Source organism: Erythranthe guttata, chromosome 12 (genome assembly GCF_056151865.1).
Source record: "Erythranthe guttata isolate IM_541 chromosome 12, IM_541, whole genome shotgun sequence".
Taxonomy (NCBI): Eukaryota; Viridiplantae; Streptophyta; class Magnoliopsida; order Lamiales; family Phrymaceae; genus Erythranthe; species Erythranthe guttata.
Window position 1 is genome coordinate 18,222,237 of NC_142544.1, and position 26,738 is coordinate 18,248,974.

A 26,738-nucleotide genomic window follows, 5' to 3' on the forward strand; every position below is an offset into this window, starting at 1 on the left:
AATTATTTTCCGGTCCTTCAATTTTTACATATTTTCTGAACGGGCCCAATTATAATCACTTTTAAGTTTTATAAGTATAGGCTTTTACAAATAGATTATGAACTTTTTTTTTATCATAATCTATTTTCAAGTGTTTGAAAAATAAACTTTTGTTTTTGCTTCTATTAAAATAAATAATTTTAAGCTAGAAATAAGTACTTAAAACTAATTTAACTCACATTCCATAACTTCTGCTTTTAAATAAATCACTTTTTAATATGTACTTAAACAAAAAAACATAAAACTCACAAACAAATCTGCACTTCTTCAAATCATAAACATATTTTCATAAATAAATAATTAATTTTTTTTGTATTATATCCAATTCAACTACAAATAATGTGTAGACGTAATGAATCTCCAATGCTACAACTTCCTTAAACAAGTACTCTTAAGTCTTAAGCACGCCTTCGGCTCAACCGCCACGAGTCAGCTTCGTTGTATCGATCGTAAAGCGGCTCAATCCGCTCTCGCCTCTTGCGCTTGCTAATCCTCTTCGAATCCGCAACCCGAAAAAACCTCGGCGCCAGCTCAGCCAGCCACATAGGATCAATGGCAGTGACATCGCGCATGTACTCCTTCGTAGTCATCACAAGCTCATTATAAATAACCCAATCCGGTTGTCTCCGGAAAAGAGCACTGCTCGGGTCTATGTACACCACCTGATTATCCGCTAGTGTACGGTAACCTTCCTGCGGATCCTTCCTCGCTGCATGGAAGAAGAAACCAGCAGCTATAGCTTTCCTAATCTTCGTAACATTCCTTCCTGCACTCGTAATTTTCAACTTGTACCGGTCCATAATCGAAAGGAGCTGCTTCCTCACGTCGCGTGCCCTGATCAACGATCGGGATTGAACGAAATTCTCGTAGCACCACGGAATCGAGAAGTTTTTCGATCTCCAAGTCTCGTAAACAGCGAGTAGCGTCAAGTGGTCTCCCTCGGCCTGAAAAAATTTCGATCTCTTCTGGTCCGCTTGTGCTTGTTTCTCCCTCGGCCGGTAAAAGATATTCTTCGTCTGAATCATTGCGATGATGGTCAAAACCTCGTCGCTGCAGCCGAGATCCACGCTGGCGATAAGCATCTTCGACAGGGGAGGGTCCATCGGGAATTCGGACATTCTACCGCCCAGCTTTGTGAGATACCCCTCTTCGTCGAGCGCTCCTAAGCTGTACAGCTGTCCCATGGCGGAAACGAGGGCCTCGTGCGAAGGCGGGTCCATAAAATCGAAAGAAAATAAATCGTGGATCCCCATAGCTTTCATGGTAAGAGCAGTCGGTCCTAGATTAATCCGCTGAATCTCCGGTACGCTAGTCGGAGACATTTCGCTGCGGAAAGCGCTCTCCGTGTAGAGACGGTAGCATTTACCCGGTCCGGTACGCCCCGCGCGTCCCGCTCGCTGCTTCGCCAACGCCTGCGATATCGGAGTTATCACCAAAGAATCGAGCCCCATTTTAGGGTTGTACACGTTTTGCTTCGCAAACCCTGGATCGATGACGTAGAATATCCCGTCGATCGTCAGTGAAGCTTCGGCTATATTCGTAGCGACCACTACCTTTCTTTTTCCGGGAGGTGCAGGCTCGAATATTCTCGACTGCATTTCACTAGGCAGCGCGCTGTAAACCGGCAGAATAATCAGCTCGGGTACGTTTTTACCTAACCCCTTCATCCTATCGTGTAGACACTGACATGCGTAGTCGATCTCCTCTTGACCAGTCAAGAAGAGGAGTATATCGCCTTCGGGCTCCGATAAATGAATCTCCAACACGGTAATCAACGACGCGTCGAGGTAATCACTTTCCGGCTGCTTCGTGTAGAATATTTCCACCGGGAATGTTCTTCCGGGAATCGTGAAGATATTGCAATCGAAGAAATACCCGGAAAACTTCTCCGCGTCGAGGGTTGCTGATGTCACGATCAATCTCAATTCAGGTCTCCGTTTCACGAGCTGCTTCAACAATCCGAAAAGTACGTCCGTGCCGACCGTCCTCTCGTGCGCTTCGTCGAGCATGATCACAGAGTACTTGGACAAATTCTCGTCCGCCAGAATCTCCCTAAGAAGCATACCATCGGTCATATACTTGATTACCGTCTCGGGACCCGTGCAATCCTCGAAACGAATAGAGTATCCGACTTCTTCACCCAACCGACACCCGAATTCCTCGGCTACACGTTTGGCCACAGAGGTGGCGGCCACCCTACGAGGCTGAGTAATTCCTATTTTACCCTTGGTGGTGTACCCTGCCTCAGCCAGATACTGCGCCACCTGTGTCGTCTTTCCGGAACCCGTCTCGCCAATCACAACCAGGACCTGATTGTCGACGACAGCCTGGACCAATTCGTTCTTCAGCTTGTAGATCGGCAGGCTTCTCCTCTGTTCCTGAATCGAAAGATTCGATTTTTGTCCAAACGTTACGGATTTGCCGTACGCATCCTTCTTCCACTCCGGCAAATCGTGCGCGGACAAACCAACGCCTCTTAGTTCCTGCGCGAGATGCCTCTCGCCTCTTTCCGGCATTGGATCCTCCCACGGACGGTTCAGATCCTTTGGAATCGAATCCAACATCGCTCGTTGCTGTTGTCGACTAACTTCCCTCCTCTCCTTCGTCAGAGCCGATTGAAGCGCGGCTGCGCGGCTCAACGATCCCTCGGGGTTCTTAAATATCTTCACAGGTGACATGTCGATTGAATACCTACTTCGACCCTGCAAAAAGGCCGGTTCATCTTCGTTCAGCTCGATCTCGATCTCCTTTTCTGCATACTCATGATCTCGGTCATCATCGACAAACGTAGGATAATCGTTCACGCTCATAACGCCTGACGCAATCAGTTGCTTCGCCTCCCACCTCTCGGGTGAACTCATTCTCCGTAAAACCCTAGACGACGCCACGTCATCCTCATAATCATCGTCGTCGTCATCGTTGATCCTTCCGAAAGGATTCAATCTCAAATTGTCGTCGTCGTCGCTCGTCTTCAACTTCTTCGAGGGTACCAAATAGCTCCGATCCACATCCTTCATCTCCGAATCCGAAACCTTGGCCACCAAAATAGCACGAATCACGGCGAATAGAGTCCCGACAAGGTAATCGGGGAGATCGGCGTTCTTCTCTTTCAGATTCGCGACGAGTTCTTCTGCCGTCGCGCAATTTCTCCCGATGTCGATCACGAACTCCGCCAACAGGGCCAACGCCTCGCCACGAAACCCTAGATGAGTCTCCAACTCCGTACACACCTTCGACATCAACGAGAAGTACTCCAATTTCTTCAACGCAACGTCTGCCATATCTGCTGCTTTCGTTCCCGAATTTCTGATGGATCGGACGAAGGGTTTGAAATCAAGATTCTCGCGGGGAAAAAACCTACCTCGTACAATACAAAGAATATTTTAAATCCAGAATTGTTGGAACTTGGAAAGAAAAATTATAAGTCAATATTTGTAGGAGGAAGTCAAATTTATAGAGCACATACATACATGAAACCTACTCCAACTAAGACTCCGAACACCTCTTGATATGGCAATTTACTTACTTGGTGGCCAAGAAACAAATAGAGAACTGACACGTGGTGCCGCCGTATCTATGTTCGTACTAATCACGCTCTTATATTTTTGGTATATATATATTAGGGTAAATTACAACTACCCCTGAGGTATGGTGAATAATTTACGAAAAAAAATCCACTTGTTTGGATAATTACATCTACCCCTCAACTATGATTCTTTCTTACATCTCCGCTCTTATGGTGTCAAATTCAAAATAATCATCTAGATTTTGTGGAATGTGCTCTAGTTTGTACTCATTTTGGGTAAAAAATAAGGTTTCTGATGCACCACAATTTGATATATACAAGCCAAAAAACACATGTTATGATCATCTTACTTCAAAATGTGGAGTTCGAATGGGATGAAACGGGTACAAAAACAATAATATTCCATATAATCTAGAAGATTCCACTGAATTTAAAACCGCAAAGGTAGACGTGTAAGAAGATTTATAGTTGAAGGTTGTAGTTGTAATTACCCAAACAGGATGGGGGTTTCGTAATTTGACCATACCTCAGGGGTGATTGTAATTTACCCTATATATTATAAAAAATTATGTTACTTTTTTGAAAATACAGAATTTATTTAAAATATTGGAAATTTACAAGTTATGTTTCAATTATTTGAATTAATGAATTTTTTGTATTTTAAATTAATTAAAAATTTAAAGAACAAGAACCCACTTAACCATTGATGATTTTTTTTTTCTTGTTAATGATCAAGATTCCTGAATATACAGAGTAAGATCTTCAAACGTACAAAATGCAGCCGAAAAGCTGACATCAGCAACCGATGATTCAAGAAAAAAACCACGCACACATCCATTCCCCCACTCTCTCTAGAATCGCAAAATTTAAGATCTACAGACCTGAATTGCTCGAGAACCCGTCATCGAGGTATTATTATTATGCCTCAGCAGCAGTAACAGCTTCTTCATCGGTCGTATCAGATGCAACAATCTCCTCAACGGAATCTCCATCTACAGATCCTTCTTCTCCCTCGGCATCCATAAGTTTCTCCCTCAGCTTCTTCGTGAGTTCGTCTCTTGAGCTTATATTTTCAGCTAGGTATTTCTTGAGAGCATCTTTGCCTTGGAAATTCCGATTGTCTATGTAATAAAACGAGGCGGCTTTTGTGATGAACTTGTGTTTGCAACCCAAGTCTATGAGCTCAGCCTCTCGAGATATCCCTTTACCAAACTCGAGCTCGAATTCTGCAGTTCTAAACGGGGGTGCGTGCTTGTTCTTTACAATCTTCACAAGAACTTGGCTTCCTACAGTCTGCATAACAAACAGATTAAAAAGAATAATCACAGGCCTATTGAATTGAATACATTACAAAACAATTCAGATACGAACTTCAAAATATCCGAAAAAAATATGAGCAAGATCCATACCTCTTCTCCCTTCTTGACCAGACCTATTCTTCTAATATTAAGGCGTACTGAAGCATAAAATTTCAGGGCATTCCCGCCACAAGTAACTTCAGAGGGACCGCCAAATCCTCCAAATGTGGAAAGTTTGGAACGCACCTAAATTTAAAATGCACTTATCAGGGGAATAAAGAGATAAACATGTTAGCTTCTATCAGGCAGGCACCAATCTTATACTAGGATTTATTTAGCATTCAAGTAAATCCACAACAGCCACGTTTTTACCTCTAGCAGTCCCAAGAGAGAATATTAAGTACTTCAAATTTACACGTTTATATCCAGGTTTATATTGTAAGACTATTTTGCAGATGTGAAGGAAAGACAGCATAAGAAAAATGCCATCAACTGACCATATAAGGTCTGTGTTTATAATATATTTACACAAAACAGCATCACAATATTCAGCCTAAGGTAGGAACAAACTCTCCATAAGAGTTGAGAACTGTGGACTAAAAGTGTGGAGCAAGAAGACAAAAGTAGTAGACTAGTAGCAGTTTCAACCTAGCCTTTTGGCGTCGATATATGAAGAAACGTAAAAATTGGATTACTAGTCACTGGAAAAGATTTTGGTAACATTTTTCTAATAGTGAATTAACTCCACAAGAAAAGGACAATACAAAGAGAAAAAAAACGGAAATAATATGTAACAGATAATAAATACTGTGGAAGTTAAAGAGTAGAGGGAAAACCCAGAAATCTAAGAATGCCATAGGCAAAAAAAGAGAGAGGATATATTGGTGGCCCAACAATATATAGAACATCCAACAAGAAGCATCGAAAGAGATGTAAATAAAGACCTTCCATGAAGTTTGCCATGAGCAGTAATAATACAAAATGGAGGAACCAGTACATACAATATCATAAGGCAAAAAGTAAGCAGAAGATGCAAATATCTAAAGGCCATTGTTTCCATTAGAGGTTCATTGATGATACCTGATTCGTAAAAATCAATATTGTCTGAGAAAGAGATAACGAGTGGCTCAATTTGCGAAGTGCTTGACTCATAAGTCTTGCTTGCATTGCCATGTGCGCATCTCCCATTTCACCATCTAGTTCACCCTTAGGTACCAAAGCAGCTACCTACCAGCGGAAATTGGAATACAATGTAAATAAGAATTGTCAAATTAATTTATCCAGCCCAGAACATGCAGAAACAACATCATCTTGCTTACACTATCAACAACAACGACATCGACTGAACCACTCCTGATTAGGGTATCCACCAGACTGAGAGCTTGCTCGCCAGAATCGGGTTGTGAGAGAAGCAAATTTTCAGTTTTTACTCCAATAGCCTCAGCTAAAGTTGGATCAAGAGCATGCTCGGCGTCTACAAAGACACAGTAACCTATACAGGAAAACCAAACAGAAGCATTAGCACAGGCCATAGCCAAAATCATTGCCACAATGAAACAAGAAAAAGTTCTGTAAAAGTTTAAATATAAAAATCGTTCTAATTACATAGTGTTGATGAACTCATCATAACTGTTGCTATTTCTTCATGGCCGGCAGGAAAAACAATGGTGGATTTGAAAGGCTGGATGTATAAATATTTGTTGCTTACGAGTTCTAGCATGCCTAAAGATATATTCATTCCCCTGACTTCTATCTGAACTTTCTATTTAGCATGGAATTTAGTCTCCTCGAGAAATGAAAGATTGGAGAGCTGACACTGTTAATTCAAGAGCCTAATGGACTTAAAACATGGACAAAATGACTAACCTCCTTGTTTTTGTGCCTCTGCAATCACATGCAGAGCAAGAGTTGTTTTGCCAGAAGCTTCTGGACCATATATTTCAACAACGCGTCCCTAGAACTCAAAAGTATCACAAATCCAAATTAATATATAGACCACAAGGCTACTTGATAAAATCCCAACTTTTAACAACTTCACATATATGTATATGCTAAAACATAAGCATATATGCCTTTACAGAAATAGAAATATGCACTCGTTACCAATCCACAAGTTAAGGAATAAACTCAGTAATCAAAATCTCAAAAGTATCATGTTAAGATAACTGTAAACGGCCGCATAAAGGAGATGAGTGATTGCATATCCATTAAGGTCTGAAAAATAAGCCCAACTGCATTACTGGACCACTCGCCATACTTTAACTCTTCAAGATCGTAACTCATGTGAAGTCATTGTACAAACGACTAATTAACTCATATTTACTATTTAGATTCATAGAATGACAAATTTTAATTACAACTCTCACTTCCACACGTATGTCTCATATGCACATATGAAGTCATACCATTGCATACGAAACCTCTCATTCTCTTAATAACTGTAAGATACCTTTGGAAGTCCTCCTATTCCCAATGCAACATCCAGGGCAAATGATCCCGTAGACACCACTGGAGTGTGCCTAGGAGAGACTGAGCGACCAAGCCACATAATGGAACCTTTTCCAAATGATGTAGTAATCTGATCCAAAGCTAGCTTCAATGCTAAATCTTTCTTGGACATACCCTCTTCCCCAGAATCACTTGCATCTGACTTTGACTTTTTTTTACCTACATATAGATGGAATCATGTGAGATTAAGTTGCTCGTGAAGTTTCAAACAAAAAGAATGAAGAAATACTAAAATAAATAAACGAGCAAAGAGTATCATTTCAAGTAGAACTGCAAGAATCCTAGGCAAAAGCTTATGCAAGGATAACAATGCATATACAATTCCGGATCGAACAACTATGAAATAATAAATAAGTCTCATCAACACAATTACTGAAGAGACCATTGGAAAAGGTAGAAAGGAGCAGGCCGTATGCATAATAAGATGATCAAGTGGAAGATAGATGTCCATCTACCTGATGACACAAATATTTAATAGGCGCAATAAATGTGAGTCTACTGTGCATAAGATGAATAGAGAAAAAATATTAATCATGGATGAAACAAGGGAAAGTGAACTACATTAACCAGCTGTGAATATCACGAGAACAAATCAAATATACAAACAAGATAAAGAAAACAAGAAAATGTTACATTATACATACATACGCCCAATTACTTTAACCACTTAATTTCTTTTATAAACGATTCGAGAATCCAAAAATCCATTGGCACTTCACTAGAATACGAAAGACTCGATATGCACTAATCTACTCCCGAACTAAATACAGATGCAAGTAACTCATGGAAAATGAAATTGCTGTTAAACAAGTACGATTACGTGACAAATACAGAAAGCAAACATTTTTCAGTGAAATTTTCAGTACCTTTGGTGGCAAAATTGCATAGCTGCGTAGAAGTTTCCAACAGTCCCCTCCTAGATTCCTGCACACAACCAAGCAAAAAAAAAATTGATGAGCTCTAAAACAGCCCTTTTTCCCACCGCCCGGACAATAGAAAGAAAAGTATACAAAAATGCCGGAGAAATTAATGCCCAAAACAAAATGCAGAGATAACGAAAGCGGAACAAAACCTGCAAGTGAGGAAACATATAACTTCTCAGAGAAGAAGCGTTTCGAAGAAGCCGCGCCATTTTCGATTCCAAACAACCAAAAAAAAAAAAAAAAGGAAAAAATTACAAACAGTAACAGAGTCGGTGTTCGCCCCCGCTTCAAAACAACCGCGAAAAATTACAGCGCAGAAACAAATAATCAAAGCTTCAATTAGCTTTCCACATGCTTTTTGTTGCTTTGAAAAATGGTGAGAGGGAGAGGGTTTATGTGTGAGAAGTATTAGGGTTTATAAGGGGTTTTCCCTCCCTTTCCAACTTCTCGTTTATGGCGTTCCTGGAGAATAATATTATTTTTCCTGGAGAATAATATTATTTTTAATAATTTAGTAATTGCTAATTTGTATACAATATTATACATTTCTCCCGCACGTGTAAAGCTTTTCCATTTGATTTTCATTTCTTGACTCATTATTTATTTTGTAGTGTTTTGAAGTAATGTCCATTACAACTAAATAAGTAATTAAATTATCAAATATTCGTTTAATACATTTGTTAAACTAGTGTACTTAAATAAATTGAAGGATATGGTAAAAGATTGGGAAATTAGATGGTTCATTCACATATGATAGATTTAAACCATAGATATACACATGTCTTTTCAATAGGTAGTTATTCATTAAATTTATTGTTCCAATCCACATAGTGTAAATAACCAGGAGTGTAGATCGAACATGCCCTCTACCCGAATCAATCATTGGTTATAAAAATATAGCAAGAATAATTACTAGGCAAATAAAAAGACAAACGATTTTTGCAATATAAATCACACACAGACACTGAAATATAGAAATCGGAGTTGGCACAAGTAAGTCTTTCAAATACAAATACGAACACGAAACTCAAAATTTTCACTCTGCATTGATACACAACTATTGAAGCCAGATTTTCTTGTGATTATGAATATCACAAAAGCAAAACCAATCCCGAACAAGAGATGCCACAATTACGACAAAATTATAAATACCGTAAAAGCATTTGGTAATAATGCATTCGAACACAAACCACCAGTAGACAGAGTCTCATACCATCTCTTAAAACTAATAATCATTCTCTCTCTCTCGATCGAAACAATCAAACTAAAAAGAAAATAAAAATCTCAACCAATGAACAGAAAAATGGAGGAAATATACTCCAAGATGCTGCTTTTGTAAATACACTGATATATAATATAACTCAACACACCGCCACAGCTGCTGCTAATCATCAATCCTTTCATATATTGAAGGTCGTGCAGTTTACTGTTGTTTGCATTCCGGAGGCCTCTCACCTTGCGGCCCGTCACCTGCAGGTGCTCTTACGCCGCCCTTCTGTATTTTTTTAATTGAATAAATAACTCCGAATTTGCAAGTTTTTACAATACAAAGAAAGAAAATCTAATGAAACTAAATAATAATTGTGTAGAGAATCAATCATACCTTGCGTACAGCTGATGACTGGTGGTCGAAAATACAAAAAAACACAACACGTTCAGTTTCATAAAAGATTATTAAGGGAATTAAAAAAAATTACATATATATAAAAGAACACAACAAGAAAAAGTATGTAAATCATGCAACCTTTTTCCTGTTTTTGCTTTCCTCTTCATCGTCCTCCTCATCATCCTCGTCATCATCTTCTTCCTCATCATCCTCGTCATCTTCTTCATCATCTTCATCTTCTTCCTCATCATCTTCCTCAATGTCGCCATACTCATCCTGTGCAGCCTCTCCCGTGAACCACGAAACTGCATGAGGAATGATTTTGTCTCGAATCGTTGACCTATAAAAAACATTTTTAGACATGCTTGCAAAATAATCAGACAAAACACAACTACACGGCATGCAGTTCACCAGATAAATCAACAACACTGAAAACACGATAACATTACTAAGCCATCTATTTCATCAGTTGATATGAGGTTAAGTGAAATGTAGACGTAATATATTATCTATTTCATTCATCAGTGAGTCTATATCTACATGTGTGGTTTGAAGCATTAATATTACAAATATAATGCAAAAGACGGAAGCAGCATCAAGTGCTGACTCACCCGATGTCATAATCTTGTTCCATCAGATTTTGGAGCTCTTCAGCCTGTAATAAAACAGTACAAAGTAATGAATTCTGGAGATCAAAGATAATATAGACAATCACAGATAAATCAACGCATTCTTACAGCATCTTCATCTATGTCATCATCCTCTTCAGGAACTTGGGGTGGGCTAAAGAAGTTGAAGAAACTTTCACATTGCTCTGTTTTAGTAATCGGCTTGGCATTTTTGGAACCTTTCTTAGGCTTCTTTTTCAGAATCTTCTGAGTCAAAGATTTTCCTGGATACCACTCGATCTCCGTCCTGTAAAATAAAATATTCACATAAACAAACTTCAAATAGCAGTTTCCAGTGTCTACCAAAATCATGAAAAACAATACTTCATTGGCAAATTAGAGTGTGGAAATATAATTACCCAATTGCTTTCTCCAAAATAGGTTCATCTTCGTCAATCATGTGGTAGGTTTTAGTAAGCACAGAGTTCTTGAAGAATGTGTTAGTGTCAAAGTAAAATTCAAGCTTGAAGCCTTTTGGATTATCAACTCTTGACCACTTTATATCTCTGAGGAATTTGAGAGCCCCTTCATCGCGCTCGGAGATCTGCTCCAAGAACAACAAAACATAAAAGATTATAAATAACAAGGAAAAGACAAAATTTTAAATAACTAAGATTTTTTAAGAGAAACGCACCTCTTCAGCAAGAACCTCGTTGTTCTTCATAGCAATGAGCCAGAAATCAGGGACTCCTTTCTCTGCATAATTTATAAAGGTTAAACATAAAAGAGTCAATCAATCGAAATCCAAACTTTGATAATGAGAACATACCCTCCACATCTTTTGCTGGCTCCAAACCATCAACCTCAACTTCACCATTTACAATTTCATATCTCTGCACATTCAACGTAATTGAATATATAAATAAATAAAGGCATCACTTAGTGAGAAAAAAACACATACAAGCATTAAAATGCACAAGTAGTCACACCTTTGTGTAAAGTGGCTGATACAACTTCTGGTATTTAGCTTCGAGTATTGCTCTCTCCTCGAAAAATTTTGCCTCCAAATCGTCATGTTGAGTCTGCATAATCGACGATTACCAACATTTAGTAGAAATACAATCCGAAAAAAGAAAACATATAATTCAACATAATTATTTCATATATCTAATCCCATCTAAAATCGGTCACTAAAATGAAATAGGAATGACTCATCATTGCTACTTGAAATTCCTATAACCCGAGACGGGGCAACAAACACACATTTCAATTCACACTATAAACTTCAAGATCATACTGCAAAGGAGTTCTGATAACAATTAAACAAAACAAAAATTGAACTGAAGAACAAACCTGAATTTCTCTTAGCGCATCGACACGTTTTCTGACAACGGGGGTCAAACTCTCGAGCACATCCGAGTGCTTACCAGCGAGATCCTGAAGTTTATTCTGCACAAATAATTAAAAAAAAATAATAATCTTATCATCATCACATCTAAAGCAATATCATCAACAAACAATCAAAGACTCGAAACGAGAAAAATACCAACCTTGAGAGCGTTAACAAGGTCGGCTCTATCTTCTGCATTCAAAGCTACATACAGTATAAGCAACCAATCAAAATCTAAATCAAAACAAAATCCACGAACTAACGAATTCGAAGAGAGAGAAATTTTGCATCTGCTTACCAGTGCTGAGATCAGCCACGTTGAAGTTGTCCTTGTTGGTGCTCATTGTGGCGGAGGCTGCCGACCGAAAAACCCTAAGAGAGAGAAAGCAAAAACCCTAAAATGAAAGAGGGGAGCGGGAGATAGGGCTCGTTTGTCAGGGAGGAGGGGATAAATAGTTGAGTGAATTAATAAACAATCATAAATAATACTAATAAATAATATTAAATAATGAACAGAGAAAAGTATTCAAAACTCATAACTTAGCACATGGGATTATTTGTGTGTTTTATTGCAAAAAATTGGGCTTCAAATTTTCCCGGGCTTTATAGCCCATTTAACTAAACAAAACAAAAATTGATTTTTAGTTTTGACCCAATAAATTGGAGATTATATCATTATAGCCCATTTAACATGTAAAATTAATTGATATTTAATTAATAGCTTTTTTTTTAGGTTTATAAGACACTAGCATTTTTTTCCTCACGGAGTAACATTTCAAAAGTGAAAATAGTGATTAGTTTAATGCATGACAATAACAATTATAATAAAATTTATTAGTGATATCGGTAACAACATTAATATTTATACAATTTTAATAATATAAACTCATTTCGAAAAAAATATATACACTTATCTGTCATAATAAGAAATTGATCATTAAATAAATGATATAAAGAAGAATTAGAGAAAATAGTCTGAAATATAGGATATAAAAATAAATAATAACAATAAAAAAGTATCTAGTGTTAGTGGATCAGGACTCTGCTAGTCGATATTTGGTGTGAAATAATTAAAAAAAATGGCCGCATAATAGGATATATATATATATATATATGTGAATAGATTTTTTCCTCATATTCCGACTTTATTCTAGTTTGAACATATGAATATTTTTTGTCAAATTCGAACTTGGAATGCTAAGGATGTTCTTATTGTGTGATTTTGTAAAAAAATTAGGGAAAAGGAAAAGGAATGAAGAAGGAGAAAAAAAGATTTTAGAGAGAGAAATAATTTTAGTTATGTGCATAATTTGGTAAAAATAGTGTGGGATTTTTAGCTTTTCAGTTTATTATATCATATGCATAAATTATACAATTTATTAAAGATTTAACAACCTATTATATTCCATTATTTGTCGCATAATTAATTGAAGAAAAAAAAAGACTAAATCATACTAATTCAGTTCTATTTATATAAAGACCTATTAATTTCACTTGTCACAAATCCATAAACGCATTCCAAGTCATCTCATCAGAAATGAAAAATGAAATCTATAAAATAAATGATTAAAAAAAATGACTATGGAACTATAAATAAAAAATATTGAAATTCAAAATAAATAATTTATAAACCAAAGAACACAAAATTGGATGAAATTCACTCTATATGAAGTCATAAATAAAATAAATAATAATATAGAAAAATGACAAAGCCAAAAAAGAAAAATTATTGTTGATTGCATTCTGCAGGCTTGTCACCCAGCTGTCCTTCTCCAGCAGATGCCCGTCCGCCTTTCTGCATTTCAGATAAAACCGACACTCGTAAATGGCACGTTTTTTTTTTTCATTTTTCACATCCGAATACTGTTGATTGAAAAATAGAAAAAATACGCAATAGAACATAAAAAAAAAAAAAAGATGAAGATCATGCAATATATTTACACAAACACATATATATCATATTACCTTTTTCGTGATCTTGATTTCATCTTCATCCTCGTCATCATCATCATCATCTTCATCGTCATCCTCGTCATCATCTTCATCTTCACTATCGCCATACTCGTCCTCAGCAGCTTCTCCAGTGAACCATAGTACAGCATGAGGAATGATTTCGTCTCGAATGGTTGCCCTAAAAAAGTAATTTTATCAAATTGTAAATAAGAAACTATATGCTCATGTGTCATGAAGCGTAAATCTCAAGTATGAACTCACCCAACATCATAATCTTGTTCCATCAGATTCTGGAGCTCTTGGAGCTCGTCAGCCTGTGAAAAAAGAGAACCGTTAGCAAGAAAGAAAAAAATGACACAATACACACAATCTCCGACACATAACAACTCATTCTTACAGCATTTTCATCATCAATATCATCGGGAACATCGGGTGGGCTAAAAAAGTTGAAGAAGCTTTGACACTGTTCTGTTTTAGTAATTGGCTTGGCATTTTTGGGCCCATTCTTCGGCTTCTTTTTCAGAATCTTTTTCGTCAAACATTTTCCTGGATACCAATCTATCTCCGTCCTGTTTCGTAAGTTTCGGATAAAGGAAAATAAATAAACAATAGTTTGAAGTACTTATTAAGATTCAAGATCATGATATTTATAACTACCCAATTGCTTTCTCTAGTACAGGTTCCTCTTCATCTTCGTCAAACACGTGATAAACTTTAGTCAGGACAGAGTTCTTAAAGAACGGGTTCGTGTCAAAGTAGAATTCAAGCTTGAAGCCTTTTGGATCATCAATTCTGGACCACTTTATATCTTTGAGGAATTTGAGTGCCCCTTCATCCCGCTCGGAAATCTGGCTCCCATGTGAAGAAAAAAAATAACATTTTAGAATTGGAAAAATATACCTAAAGTTGGACAAAAGTAAAGGAACACAAATTTCAAGAGAAACAGACCTCTTCAGCAAGTATTTCGTTGTTCTTCATTGCAATTAGCCAGAAATCCGGAACTCCTTTCTCTGCGTAATTGAAAACATATAAACATACCGATTTTTATAATTAATAAAAAATTGTGAGATGATTTAACATACCCTCGGTTGTTGTCCCTGACTCAGTTATGCCTCCTTCAACCACACCGTTCACAATTTCATATCTCTGTGTATATTAAACGTAATTAGATACAGAAACAAGAAAACGGTGCTACTTGGTGAAAAAGTGTACGAGCGTTCAAATGAACAAGTAGCCATACCTTGGTATACAATGGTTGATACAGCTTCTGGTATTTAGCTTCAAGAGATTCTCTCTCCTCACAAAACTTCGCCTCCAAAACATCATGTTCACTCTGCAAAATTTATTGCTTACTGAAGTAAGTACAGAGCATCGTATGACATGCATTAAAGAATACTTCGACACTCAACACACAGAATATTTCTTTTAAAAAATTATTTCATCAATTTGATCCCATCTACGGCATTAACAACTAGATGAGAAACAACAAATGAAATTTGAAAATCAACACATGCTTGCATTCAATGTCTAAGAGATCTATCCAGCTACTAAAAAAATAATCAAATGGAATTTTAACGATTAAATGGTGTCAAAAGCCGAATGTTATGATAGAATACTTAATATAAAATCGAAATAACTCTTCAAAGCCACTGAAGAATCTATGAACTGTCACATCAACAAACATATAATCGACCAATTACCCCAAACATTTCATCATAGTTATTACATAAAACGCCGACAAAACATAGAATCAAACTTCCAGCATCGAACCGACTTATTTACGTGACAAAATCATACAACAAGATAACCCCCAATTCATATTTACAATCAAAGCGCATCAGATAAAATTTCGATATCAAGCTAACAGAATACAGTAAGGAATGCAGAAACATGCCTGAATCTCCCTTAGCACCTCGACACGCTTTACGACATTGCGGGACAAATTCTCCGGCGCAACCCAGAGCTTAGCAGCAGCAGCATCCTCAATCTTATTCATCATAAACAAAAACAATATCAATACAGAAAGGGAAAATAAAGGCATTCAGTCACCATCCCCAATCAAAGATTAAATTTTTACATATATATGAAAATGAAGAACCAACCTTTATATCAGTTGCAAGGCCAGATTTATCATCTGTACGATACCAAAAAAGTTAAAAATAAACAAATCAATGAATTAAATAAAACATCAATCAAAACAAAACAAAAAAAAAGTAAAATTAAAGGTTTTGTGAACTGGGGATTTCGCATACCTGTGACTAAATCAGCATCGTTTAATTCGACCATTCTGGTGAGGGCGGCCGATCAAAAAAAAAACCAAAACCCTTGGAGAGAGAAAGCAAAAACCCTAAGGGCGACGGCCGACGGGGGAAACTGCGAGTACGTGATAGAGCTGTGTGAGAGTGGAGGGAAAGTAAGGTATTTATAATAAAATAAAATAAAGATAAAATGGGCTATTTTATTTTTTATTTTATTTTATTTTCTAAATGGGCCGCTTTTTTATGGAAACGATGGGCCTTTTTTTGGTTCTTCTTTTTTTTTTTTTTCGGTAAATAATTAATAAATATAAATCATTTAATTTCTTAATTGAATAGCTAATTTTATTTTATTTTAAAATGAATATGTTTTGAAATGTCTCAAAGATTAATACATGAAATATAAGATATTATTATCGTTGTCATTTTTTATTATGCGTGCTAAGATGGTTTATTCCATTGAATGAATATTTTATTTTAGGAGAATAAAATTTGTGTTGAGAAATGAGGAAAATGAACATTATTGTTTAGGAACATTTTAAATAAATGTGATTAATACACATTTTACACACATTATATCATTACATATGTGATATGTGTATGTCGGATTGGGCATGGGTCGGGTCGGACAATTATCTGCCCACTATTTACCCGACATGACCACCCAATTTTGCTGAATATTGAAAATCATTATCGGTCTGACCATTATGGTTCGGATAATAGTTGGCAGCGACTTTATCGAGGTAAACAATTGGGATGTTGAAAGTATTATCAGCCATTTGTTTATTCATTTTTTATATGAAAATTTATAATAGTAAGATGTTTTTAAAAGTTTTTTTTTAGAAGATATTTAAAATTTTAGGAAAACTTATATTGCAAAATCTTAACTTTAAAATTAAGATTTTTTTTTATTAAATTTCTACGATAAATAAATATAATGAATATTTATAAATTAGAAATAATACATAGAGGTTTATAATTTTTTTTTTTTTGAGTTTTGACTTTATATATATATATATATATATATATTACTTTAACGTTAACAAAATAAGAATTATAATTAAATTTTATAATATTTGTTTACTATTTAAATAAATCGGTTGATTTATATAACCCCGATCAACCGACTTATGAGTAAACTAAAAATCAGTGACCAACTCATTTATATATGGGTCGATTAAAATTATTGGTCCAATAACAAAATTATGGGCTGATAAAATCGACCCATTACCCCAACCTATGTGTATGTGTATAAATAAAAAAAATAATCGATCTATTTCACTAGGTCTAGCTGTAAGAGTTCCATTCATAAAACGAAATAATGTTTCCAAACTGAAACTTAATTCTCTTAGTAAAAAAAAATTAATTCTAAAATTTCGATTCAATCTCCACCTCGAATTAGGACAATGCAATAATTAGTTGCATGTGGAGGGTCTAGTACGCTAAAATGGAATTATGTAGGGTGGCTTTTCGTAACTTAACGAAAAATTGTGGGCTTGAAAGAGAAGTTTCTAGAAAGTTTAGGGACCTTGACGCAATGTGGGGCTCATGCTGTCACTTGTGAGCTGAGAATTGCTACATGTGGCAGTATAAACAGTAGCCAATTTCATCTTTTTGCTAACTCTTACATAAAGCACCGTTTCATTTAATATTTTTAAAATGAGATTAAATTATGAGCGGATGAGCCGATATAATTAGGGTTAGAGGGGTTATGGGTTCTGCTGGTTTTTTTTTTTTTTTTTTTCCAATTATTAGAATACTAATTATATTTTAATTTAAATTATTCACGTATCAATCATCCTATGGCATCCGATTTTCTTATTAAATTAGACCATCTGGTCTAAATTTACATCCTTTTAAACTATATACAATATTAAATTCTGGCATATAAATACATTCCAATTTTTTAACATTTCTTTTCCTATTATATATTAATTTAAATGTTATCAATATTTTATTAGAAAATACACAGTGCCAATTATACCGTCTACACATACAACGTGCCCTACGTTGTATTTTTTCCAAAATTTACAATTTTCACCCCTCAAATTTATAACTATTTTACATTTGATCCCTTATGTTTAAATAATTTAACATCTTTTGTCAATTTCGTAGATTTATTGTTAGTCCGTCAGTTACGGTAGTGATGGAAACACGTTGATTCCATTAGTTTGAACGAAAATGACTAATAATATTGAATTTTCAAAACATGATCGGCCAAATTTGAAATTATAGAAACTTGAGGGGTGAAAACTGTATTTCCCGAATATATACAATATAATATAATATATTGAGCACCGTTTTCTCTCTCTTTACCGAACAGAATTCTCACGCACCGCTTGTATATATAGAGAGAGCTACACTGCCACAGCCAGTACTGCATGTACGAACCTATCTTTCCTCGCAAAAAACCCCCCTTTTGTCTTTTGTCTTCTTCACAAACAAGGGTTTCGGTGCTCTGTAAATGCAGAAATTGGGCTAAAAATGGTGGGATTAAACGACGGAGGTGTGTTTGTCAAGGAAGAGCCTCTGATAATTCTCGACGGAGACGAGAATCTCGGGAGTGGTTTTGATGGCGGCGCAGCGGCGGAGCCGATGGAAGGGCTGAGAGAAAACAACGCACCGCCGCCGTTTCGTGGAGCTCGACGAGGCTGAGCTTCGTCGTGTGGGACCCACACAAACTCTCCACCGATTTGCTGCCTAAGCACTTCAAGCACAACAATTTCTCCAGCTTCGTCCGCCAGCTCAACACCTATGTAAGCTTCGATTCAGTAATAGTTATCTCCGATCACCGTTCTCAGATAACCTCTTTTTTGGGGATTTTTATTTTTTCTAATTGCTAATTTGGATTAGATTTGGGTATAATTGGAAGAAAAAAGTTATGTTATTCATTTCAAATTTTGAGGGTTCATTATCCGTTTCGACGTGATTTGGTGTTTGGTTGAAATGATATATATTATCGACAGGGTTTCAGGAAAATCGACGCGGATAGATGGGAATTCGCGAACGAAGGGTTCCAGCAGGGGAAGAAGCATCTACTAAAGAACATAAAAAGGAGAAAGCACAATCACCAATCTTGCTGATTGTTATTAGTATTGTTATTGGTATTAGTATTGATATAATTATTAGTATTGATATTGGTATTAGTATTGTTATTAGTATTGGTATAAGTATTAGTATTGATATTGGTATTGATATTGATATTAATATCGATATTAGTATTAATATTGATTTTTATATTAATATTAATATTAGTATTAATATTAATATTAATATTAGAGGTAGCATGGACTATTATTCATCGCAATATGGACAATTAGGAGTATAGGTGGCATGGACTATTACATTCATAAAAATTGTATATTGTGATTTAAATACACATTTGTTTTTATTATTTTTTATATGTATAATTATTTTACTGTGTTAGTTTATTTGCATATGCTAATTTTATCGTTTACTCCACTGAATTTGTCTTTTTTAAATCAAGGTGATTTAGTACAAATTGTATTTATTTTTTACACTTTTAAGTGATTATGTTTCAGTAATGTGTATCACTGATTGCATTTGAACAATGAAAATGTGTATGTTACTCGCGAAGAGAGTTATAGACGATGTCAACCGATGTGCTGTAAAACACTACTTTGATAATTAAGTTTCTATTAAGGATCCGAGTGTATTGGACGAGATAGTTGTACCATTTGGGTCAGATTATGTATCATATTTTTTATATCACAATTTTCATATTTTATATTTTCTTTTATCATTTATTTTGTTTATATCGGTACTTAAATTTAATGGAATTGATATTATTTTTAAACTTTTTAGATTATATCGTATTATATATCAAATTAAAAAATTGTATTTAGAATTGATCTTCGTGCATCGCACGTGTGAGTTACTAGTATTTATAAATTAGAAATAACACATAGAGGTTTAATATTTGTTTACTATTTAAATAAATCGATTGACTTATATAACCCCGATCAACGACTTATGAGTAAACTAAAAATCAGCGACCAACTCATTTATATATGGATCAATTAAAAGTGTTGTTTTTCCACCACAAAGTGTTGTACAACCTTATCATCTCCAAGAACTGAAAAAATAAGGGCACTGTAAACTAGTTCAAACTATAATAATTTAATAAATAATGCAATATAATCTGAAGAAATAAATGAGACATATTTCACTAGCTACTCTGAAGAAACATGGGAAACAATACTAGAATACGAATAAATAATTTAGTGGTTGGTTTGGTTGGTGGTTGAAGGTGGCGGTGGTGTTGGTGCTGTTTGAACTGCATAAATTTCGGTAGCCTTGTTGACTCGGGTGACATAGCGGATAGTTATAGCAAGAAGCTCGCCATTGGCATAGCCACGGCCAAACGATTCCAAGAGGTGGTTAGTGATGTTTGTCATCTGGTGGATTTTTGTAACCTGTTGCCTATGCTTCATATCCATATCTAAAATTATTCGCTCAACTTCCGCGTACATGGCCATCTGCTCTTCGCTTAGAGTAATTTCTTCTTTGCCATCGACGTCGTCATCTTTGACCCCATGTTTCACCGGCGGCGGCGGCATTTGCTTCATTAGGTCTGAAACATCAAAATATTTATCCAATTCTTTTTTGGCTTCGTCTATTGCGTTCTGCAGTTTCTCGATTAGCTCTTTCGTTGCAGACATGTACACTCCGGCGGAGAATCCTCTGTTTATGGGTACGTTCATGTCAAGCTCCATCTTCTTCGATCTTCCTCCTGAACATACATACATACATCAATCAAAACTCGAACTCGGATTATTAAATAAAATTGAACATGCACATAAAAAATAAAAACCACATCTCTATTAATTCCGTGTTTTCTTGACTAATAACTTCCCCTAGGGCATGCAGCAAATTCCCTCTTAGACCAAAGAAATTCAGATTATAAAGTAAGAATTGAACGCAATAATCAAAACATAACACCGTCAAAACGCCCAAAATCACCCGATCGGAATTCACATTCAAAACAACAATAAGAATATAACCCCAAATCAATAATAAGAAAATAACCATAAATCAATAATAATAATAAATAAGAAAATAATGCAAACTCACCTTGTTGAAATTATATATCTTGAAGATGAAATTCGAAGAGAAGAAACGGAATCTTATAAATAGACACAAACTTGGCGTAAGATTCAAGCGGAGCGGTGTCTCTACTCTAGGAAACCTTAATAAACAATAATAATACATACGATAAAATTTTCCATATAATCTTAAACCTACAAGGACAAAAGTGTAATTGAGAAATGGTAAATAAAATTATAAAAATAATTACTCAAATTTGAAATTACTGTAGGAGAGGATCTCCTCTCCTTTTTAAGGGCATGCATGTCCTTCTACATTATTAGATTCCATGTGTATAAATTCAAGTTAAATTTTTTATTTTTTAATAATTTAATTATTTATTGTACCAAAAATACCCTTCTCAATTCAAATCAAATTCCTAAAAAATCTCTCTACAAAATCAAAACCTAAAGCTTTCTATCAAATTAAATTTCCTTAGATTCCATCTCCTCTCAATTTTAATAAATAAACAAAATAAATTTGTAAATTATATATATATATATATATATATATATATATATATATATAATTTACAAATCATATTAATTTATTTTTACTTGCTCTTCACTCTCGTGAGTCATGAAAACAACTATATGATTTGTTATTTAACCCTATTACAATAATTTGCATCTTACCATTACAATATGCATTTTGCAATTTTAAAATATAAAAATTGAGCGTAAAATATACATCAAAATTAAATATGAATTAACAAAATTGAATTTATAATTTGCATTGTGTTTCAAACGGCAAAAATCACCAACAATCGCCACACGAACAAATCCCGTCTTTGAAGCAATGAAACCGATTCGAATCCCTCACTTGAGAGTGTTACTCAAAACACTCTCAAGTGGATATTACATTATAGTTGTTTTTCCGACTATATAAACCTCTATGTTCGATATACAACATTTTGTCTCGAAGTCAAAACAAACTCATCATGGTAATCAACCATGTCTTGTGGCTTCAAATATTTACGGTCCTAATTTATTTATGGAGGCTTATCTTCGACAAGTCAACCTCCGCGGTGCAGTAAGTAACATAAACATCCACCTTCAAATTTTTATTTATTTTTATTTAATTGAACGCGCAAGATGGGCGTTCCAACCTTTTTTGTGAAAAAAAAAACCCCTGCAAATCGATTTGTAGGGCTTTTTAACATGAAATTGGTTCCGTAATCGACATACCCAATGCATATTACACATAAAAGAGTCGAAATTACATCAAAAAATCGAAGCCCATTCCTTCTTCAAGCTTGATTTCGAATTTTCGAATTTTTTTTTTTTTTTTGCTATTTGCAATTTTGGGGGGGTTTTGAATTTTTTTGAAAGTTTTGAGGGGTTCTGTTATAAACCGCAAATGCAATTTTGTGACCGTAAATAACATTTCATTTTATTATCTATGCAAGTTAAAGGCTTTATGATGTTTAATCCTGATAAATATATTCACACAAGAATATAAATAATATATAGTTCAATCTCAAGTCATATTACAACACAATCCTATGAATGATACTGTCCAATACAGAGATTATCATAGACAATATATTCTTAAGGAAGTTTAATCAATCTTATCTATCACTCTTCTCAACTTACCAAAATTCCCTAACGAGGCCGAAACCAGACAATATCCTACATGAAATTTCATATCACTAATCTTTAGGAAATTGGAACCATTCAGTTTACATATACTTCCAATTTCAATTCAAACCGAAAATTTGGTTCCAATTTCCACCACAAATTATCAGTCCAATAACAAAATTATGGGCCGATAAAATCGACCTATTACCCAGCCCTATGTGTATGTGTATAAATAAAAAAAATATAAAAAATAATCGATGTATTTCACTAGATCTAGCTAGCAGTAAGAGTTCCATTCATAAAACAAAATAGTGTTTACAAACTGAAACTTAATTCTCTTAGTAAAAAAAAATTAATTATAAAATTTCGTTTCAAAATTGTGGGCGTGAAAGAGAAGTTTCTAGAAAGTTTAGGGACCTTGACGCAATATGGGGCTCATGCTGTCATTTGTGAGCTGAGAAATGCTACACATGGCAGTATAACACAGTAGCCAATTTCATCTTTTTGGCCAACTCTTACATAAAGCACCGTTTCATTTAATACTTTTAAATATATACAATATAAAATTCTTGCATATATATAAATACAGTCAAATTAATATATATGTATATATATTCTTAATAAAAAATATTTTTAAGATATTAATTAAATGTCATCAATATATTCTAAAAGAAAATAAATAGTGCCAATTATACTGTCCAGTGTCTACACATACAACGTGCCGAACGTTGTACTTTTTTTTTTTTTTTCTGAAATTTACAGTTTTTATCTCTCAGGTTTACAACGATTTCATATTTTGTCTCCATATTTATAAAAAACATATTTGATCGCCTCAAGCTTCAATTATTTGACATTTTTGGCCATTTCCATCAATAAATAGTTAGTCCGTCAGTTACAGTAGTGATGGAAACGCGTTTGATTAATTGATTCCATTAGTTTTAATAAAAAAATGACGAAAATGACTAAAAAATATTGAATTTTTTAAACATAATGGATAAAATGTAATTTTTTTAAATATGCGGGGTCAAATGTGGAATTGGAGAAAACTTAAGAGGTCAAAACTGTATTTGTTCCGAATATATATAACATAATATAAGATAGGGTAAATTACACCCACACCACTGAGGTATGCTTAAATAACTTTAAGGTCAATGTGGTATCGATAATTACACTAATGCATTCGATACATTATTTCGATAGAGTTCCAACGCTCTATTGGTTCATGAAGTGCGGGAGATAACAAAGAGTTATGAGTGATTTAAGACATATCGGGGGAGCCATGTCACCACACAACTCTCCATAACTCTATGTTATCTCCACCACTAGCTAAAAGTAATAGTCCATTAGAACCCTATCGGAATAATTTATCCAATGCATTATCTCGTTAAAGTTTCTAACTACGTTTCAGGGGGTGAGTGTAATTATCAATACCATAGAGACCTTAAAATTATTTAAGCATACCTCAGGGGTGTGAGTGTAATTATCAGCACCGTTTTCTCTCTCTTTACCGAACAGAACTCTCACGCACCGCTTGTATATATAGAGAGAGCTACACTGCAACAGCCAGGACTGCATGTACGAACCTATCTTTCCTCACAAAAACCCCCTTTTTGTCTTTTGTCTTCTTCACAAACAAGGGTTTCGGTGCTAATGGAGTGCTCTGTAAATGCAGAAATTGGGCTAAAAATGATGGGGAGCGACGGAGGTGTGTTTGTCAAGGAAGAGCCTCTGATAATTCTCGACGGAGACGAGAATCTCGGGAGTGGTTTTGATGGCGGCGCAGCGGCGGAGCCGATGGAAGGGCTGAGAGAAAACAACGCCCCGCCGCCGTTTCTGAAGAAGACGTTCGAGATGGTGGACGATCACCACACGGACGCCGTGATTTCGTGGAGCTCGACGAGGCTGAGCTTCGTCGTGTGGGACCCACACAAATTCTCCACCGATTTGCTGCCTAAGCACTTCAAGCACAACAATTTCTCCAGCTTCGTCCGCCAGCTCAACACCTATGTAAGCTTCGATTCAGTACTTTGTCTCCGATCATCATTCTCAGATAACCTCTGTCTTGGGGATTTTTTTTTTTGTTGCTAATTTGGATTAGGTTTTGGGTCTAATTGGAAGAAAAATGTTGTGTTATTCATTTCAATTTTTAGGATTCATTATCCGTTTCGACGTGATTCGGTGTTTGGTTAAAATGATATATATTATCAACAGGGTTTCAGGAAAATCGACGCGGATAGATGGGAATTCGCGAACGAAGGGTTTCAGCAGGGGAAGAAGCATCTACTGAAGAACATAAAAAGGAGAAAGCACAATCACCAATCTTGCCACCTGGAGTATTCCACGAAGCACGGTTTTGAAGCAGAGCTCGAAAAACTAAGGACCGAGCAGAGAACACTGAGAACCGAGGTCGCGAAACTCAGGCAGCAGCAAGAGACCACAATGGACCATCTGGCTGCAGTGAAAGAGCGCCTCCGCATGCACGAGACGAGGCAGAACCACATGGCTGTTTTCGTCGTAAATTCGTTGAGGGACCCGGCTTTTTTCCAGTGCTTTGTGGATAAATTGAAGAAGAGGGAAAGGGTGTCGGGCGGTGGTGGAATCTTGAAGAAGAGGAGGCTCGAAGTGGATTCGACGAGAACCGTAGATAGTGGAGAGATTGTTGATGTGAGTGTTGTTGATGACGATGATGAATGTAAGAGGCTCCGAGTTTCTTCTGATGAATCGGGGGGCAGCCGTTTGATGGAAATGAAGGTGGACACGGCCTCGGAGACAAATAGTGTGTCTTCGGAGAATTTTGTGTTGTGGGAGAAATTGATGGAAGACGACATGATTTACGAGGATGATCAAGAGACCAAGGAACAATACGATATCGTTTCGGAATTGGAGGACTTGATCTCGAAGCCCATGAGAAATATTGTGGGACCGCTTGGTTGATCGATATCAACACATGGGGTACGGTGATCTTGTGATCCTTGCGTAATTTTTTTTTCTTCTTCTTCGTGTTATTGATGCAAAACTAAATTGTAATGCAGGGTGGAAATGGAAATGGGAAATGCATTAGGCTTTTCTTTTGTTAGTTATTATTAGAGAAAAATAGAATCGAGAATCGAAGGAGGGCAAGTGTTCATTGGTAGAAGTGCCTGTTGTTTTTATTTTTTTCATAGTCAGTGCGCATATACTTGTCTTAAATCTTTTTCCTAGTTATTTGTTCCTCATGTTTCCTTGTGTTATGCTAGATTTTCAGTTTGCTTATTAAATGACTTGTAAGGAAGGTTTATTAGACTTGTTGAGAGGTTTGGTACAAATGAATTAGTTGAAGTTTGTTTATCTTCATTTAAATGGGGAGTTAGCCATGCTGTAAAGTCTGTGTTGTTAGCCCAAGAATCAATATGACAACAAGCGGCTGCGGTCTGTCCGTGCGGACAGCGCAACCTGTACCTACGTTTCCATTTTTTAGATACCCCGCTTTTAACCAAATCCCGACACGCGGTACCGCAAGCAAACACGAGATGCATTTATCAAAGATTCAAGAGTCAGAGCTATTAAATTGAGATTTTGTTATCAACCATGGCTATATACTAGAATCTACGTTACGACAACGTTCAAACTAAATGAAACCACAATAAAATTAGAAAAACAGATTATCTTTAATACTATAGAATATGATAAAATTATTGTTTCATTATATATGTAATCGGACATGACCTAATCGAATTACTAGCTAACTCCGACGATTCGAGTTAGCTAGTAATGGAAAAGAGCGAATAAGACGACCCCCTTCGAGAAGAGTTGGATCGAACCCCCCACCCCACCAAAAAAAAAAGAAAAGAAAAGCGAATAAGCTAGAAGTTGGTCAGATGGGCATATGTAGCTGGAGATGTAATTAATACAACCACCATACGATCCTAAGTATGTCCGTCCCTTTCTAACCCAAAACAAGTGATTA

At 35.8% G+C, this 26,738-nt stretch overlaps 5 protein-coding genes and 1 long non-coding RNA gene across 6 annotated transcripts; 1 reads left to right on the forward strand and 5 right to left on the reverse strand.

The window, feature by feature from the left end:
* Positions 1 to 308: 308 nt before the first annotated feature.
* On the reverse strand, positions 309 to 3,460 carry LOC105967945 (putative pre-mRNA-splicing factor ATP-dependent RNA helicase DEAH5). The gene has a single exon (XM_012992530.2). It carries the CDS (start codon positions 3,318 to 3,320, stop codon positions 438 to 440), a length of 2,883 nt encoding a protein of 960 aa, XP_012847984.2. The 5' UTR covers positions 3,321 to 3,460; the 3' UTR covers positions 309 to 437.
* A 781-nt stretch (positions 3,461 to 4,241) lies between these two features.
* On the reverse strand, positions 4,242 to 8,777 carry RECA2 (recA DNA recombination family protein). The gene is made up of 8 exons (XM_012992770.2): positions 8,444 to 8,777; positions 8,238 to 8,295; positions 7,313 to 7,530; positions 6,730 to 6,817; positions 6,183 to 6,355; positions 5,944 to 6,090; positions 4,975 to 5,109; positions 4,242 to 4,858 (listed from the first exon to the last, which is right to left on the reverse strand). The coding sequence occupies exons 1-8, from the start codon at positions 8,501 to 8,503 to the stop codon at positions 4,484 to 4,486; spliced, it is 1,254 nt and encodes a 417-aa protein (XP_012848224.2). The 5' UTR covers positions 8,504 to 8,777; the 3' UTR covers positions 4,242 to 4,483.
* Positions 8,778 to 9,419: 642 nt separating this feature from the next.
* On the reverse strand, positions 9,420 to 12,433 carry LOC105968049 (nucleosome assembly protein 1;2). The gene is made up of 12 exons (XM_012992645.2): positions 12,197 to 12,433; positions 12,059 to 12,102; positions 11,862 to 11,957; positions 11,498 to 11,590; positions 11,338 to 11,401; positions 11,203 to 11,264; positions 10,928 to 11,112; positions 10,638 to 10,815; positions 10,512 to 10,555; positions 10,039 to 10,240; positions 9,898 to 9,915; positions 9,420 to 9,789 (listed from the first exon to the last, which is right to left on the reverse strand). The coding sequence occupies exons 1-12, from the start codon at positions 12,240 to 12,242 to the stop codon at positions 9,718 to 9,720; spliced, it is 1,104 nt and encodes a 367-aa protein (XP_012848099.2). The 5' UTR covers positions 12,243 to 12,433; the 3' UTR covers positions 9,420 to 9,717.
* Positions 12,434 to 13,507: 1,074 nt separating this feature from the next.
* Positions 13,508 to 16,261, reverse strand: LOC105968051 (nucleosome assembly protein 1;2). Its single transcript, XM_012992647.2, has 11 exons — positions 16,104 to 16,261; positions 15,954 to 15,985; positions 15,746 to 15,838; positions 15,092 to 15,184; positions 14,934 to 14,997; positions 14,800 to 14,861; positions 14,509 to 14,699; positions 14,249 to 14,420; positions 14,113 to 14,165; positions 13,864 to 14,029; positions 13,508 to 13,693 (listed from the first exon to the last, which is right to left on the reverse strand). Exons 1-11 carry the CDS (start codon positions 16,135 to 16,137, stop codon positions 13,625 to 13,627), a joined length of 1,029 nt encoding a protein of 342 aa, XP_012848101.2. The 5' UTR covers positions 16,138 to 16,261; the 3' UTR covers positions 13,508 to 13,624.
* Positions 16,262 to 20,227: 3,966 nt separating this feature from the next.
* On the reverse strand, positions 20,228 to 21,336 carry LOC105968052 (uncharacterized). Its single transcript, XR_016035038.1, has 2 exons — positions 21,201 to 21,336; positions 20,228 to 20,859 (listed from the first exon to the last, which is right to left on the reverse strand). It is a non-coding gene; the product is annotated as an uncharacterized LOC105968052 (long non-coding RNA).
* Positions 21,337 to 24,298: 2,962 nt separating this feature from the next.
* On the forward strand, positions 24,299 to 26,131 carry LOC105967974 (heat stress transcription factor A-7a). The gene is made up of 3 exons (XM_012992559.2): positions 24,299 to 24,799; positions 25,004 to 25,744; positions 25,825 to 26,131. Exons 1-2 carry the CDS (start codon positions 24,443 to 24,445, stop codon positions 25,724 to 25,726), a joined length of 1,080 nt encoding a protein of 359 aa, XP_012848013.2. The 5' UTR covers positions 24,299 to 24,442; the 3' UTR covers positions 25,727 to 25,744; positions 25,825 to 26,131.
* The last annotated feature ends 607 nt before the right edge of the window (positions 26,132 to 26,738 follow it).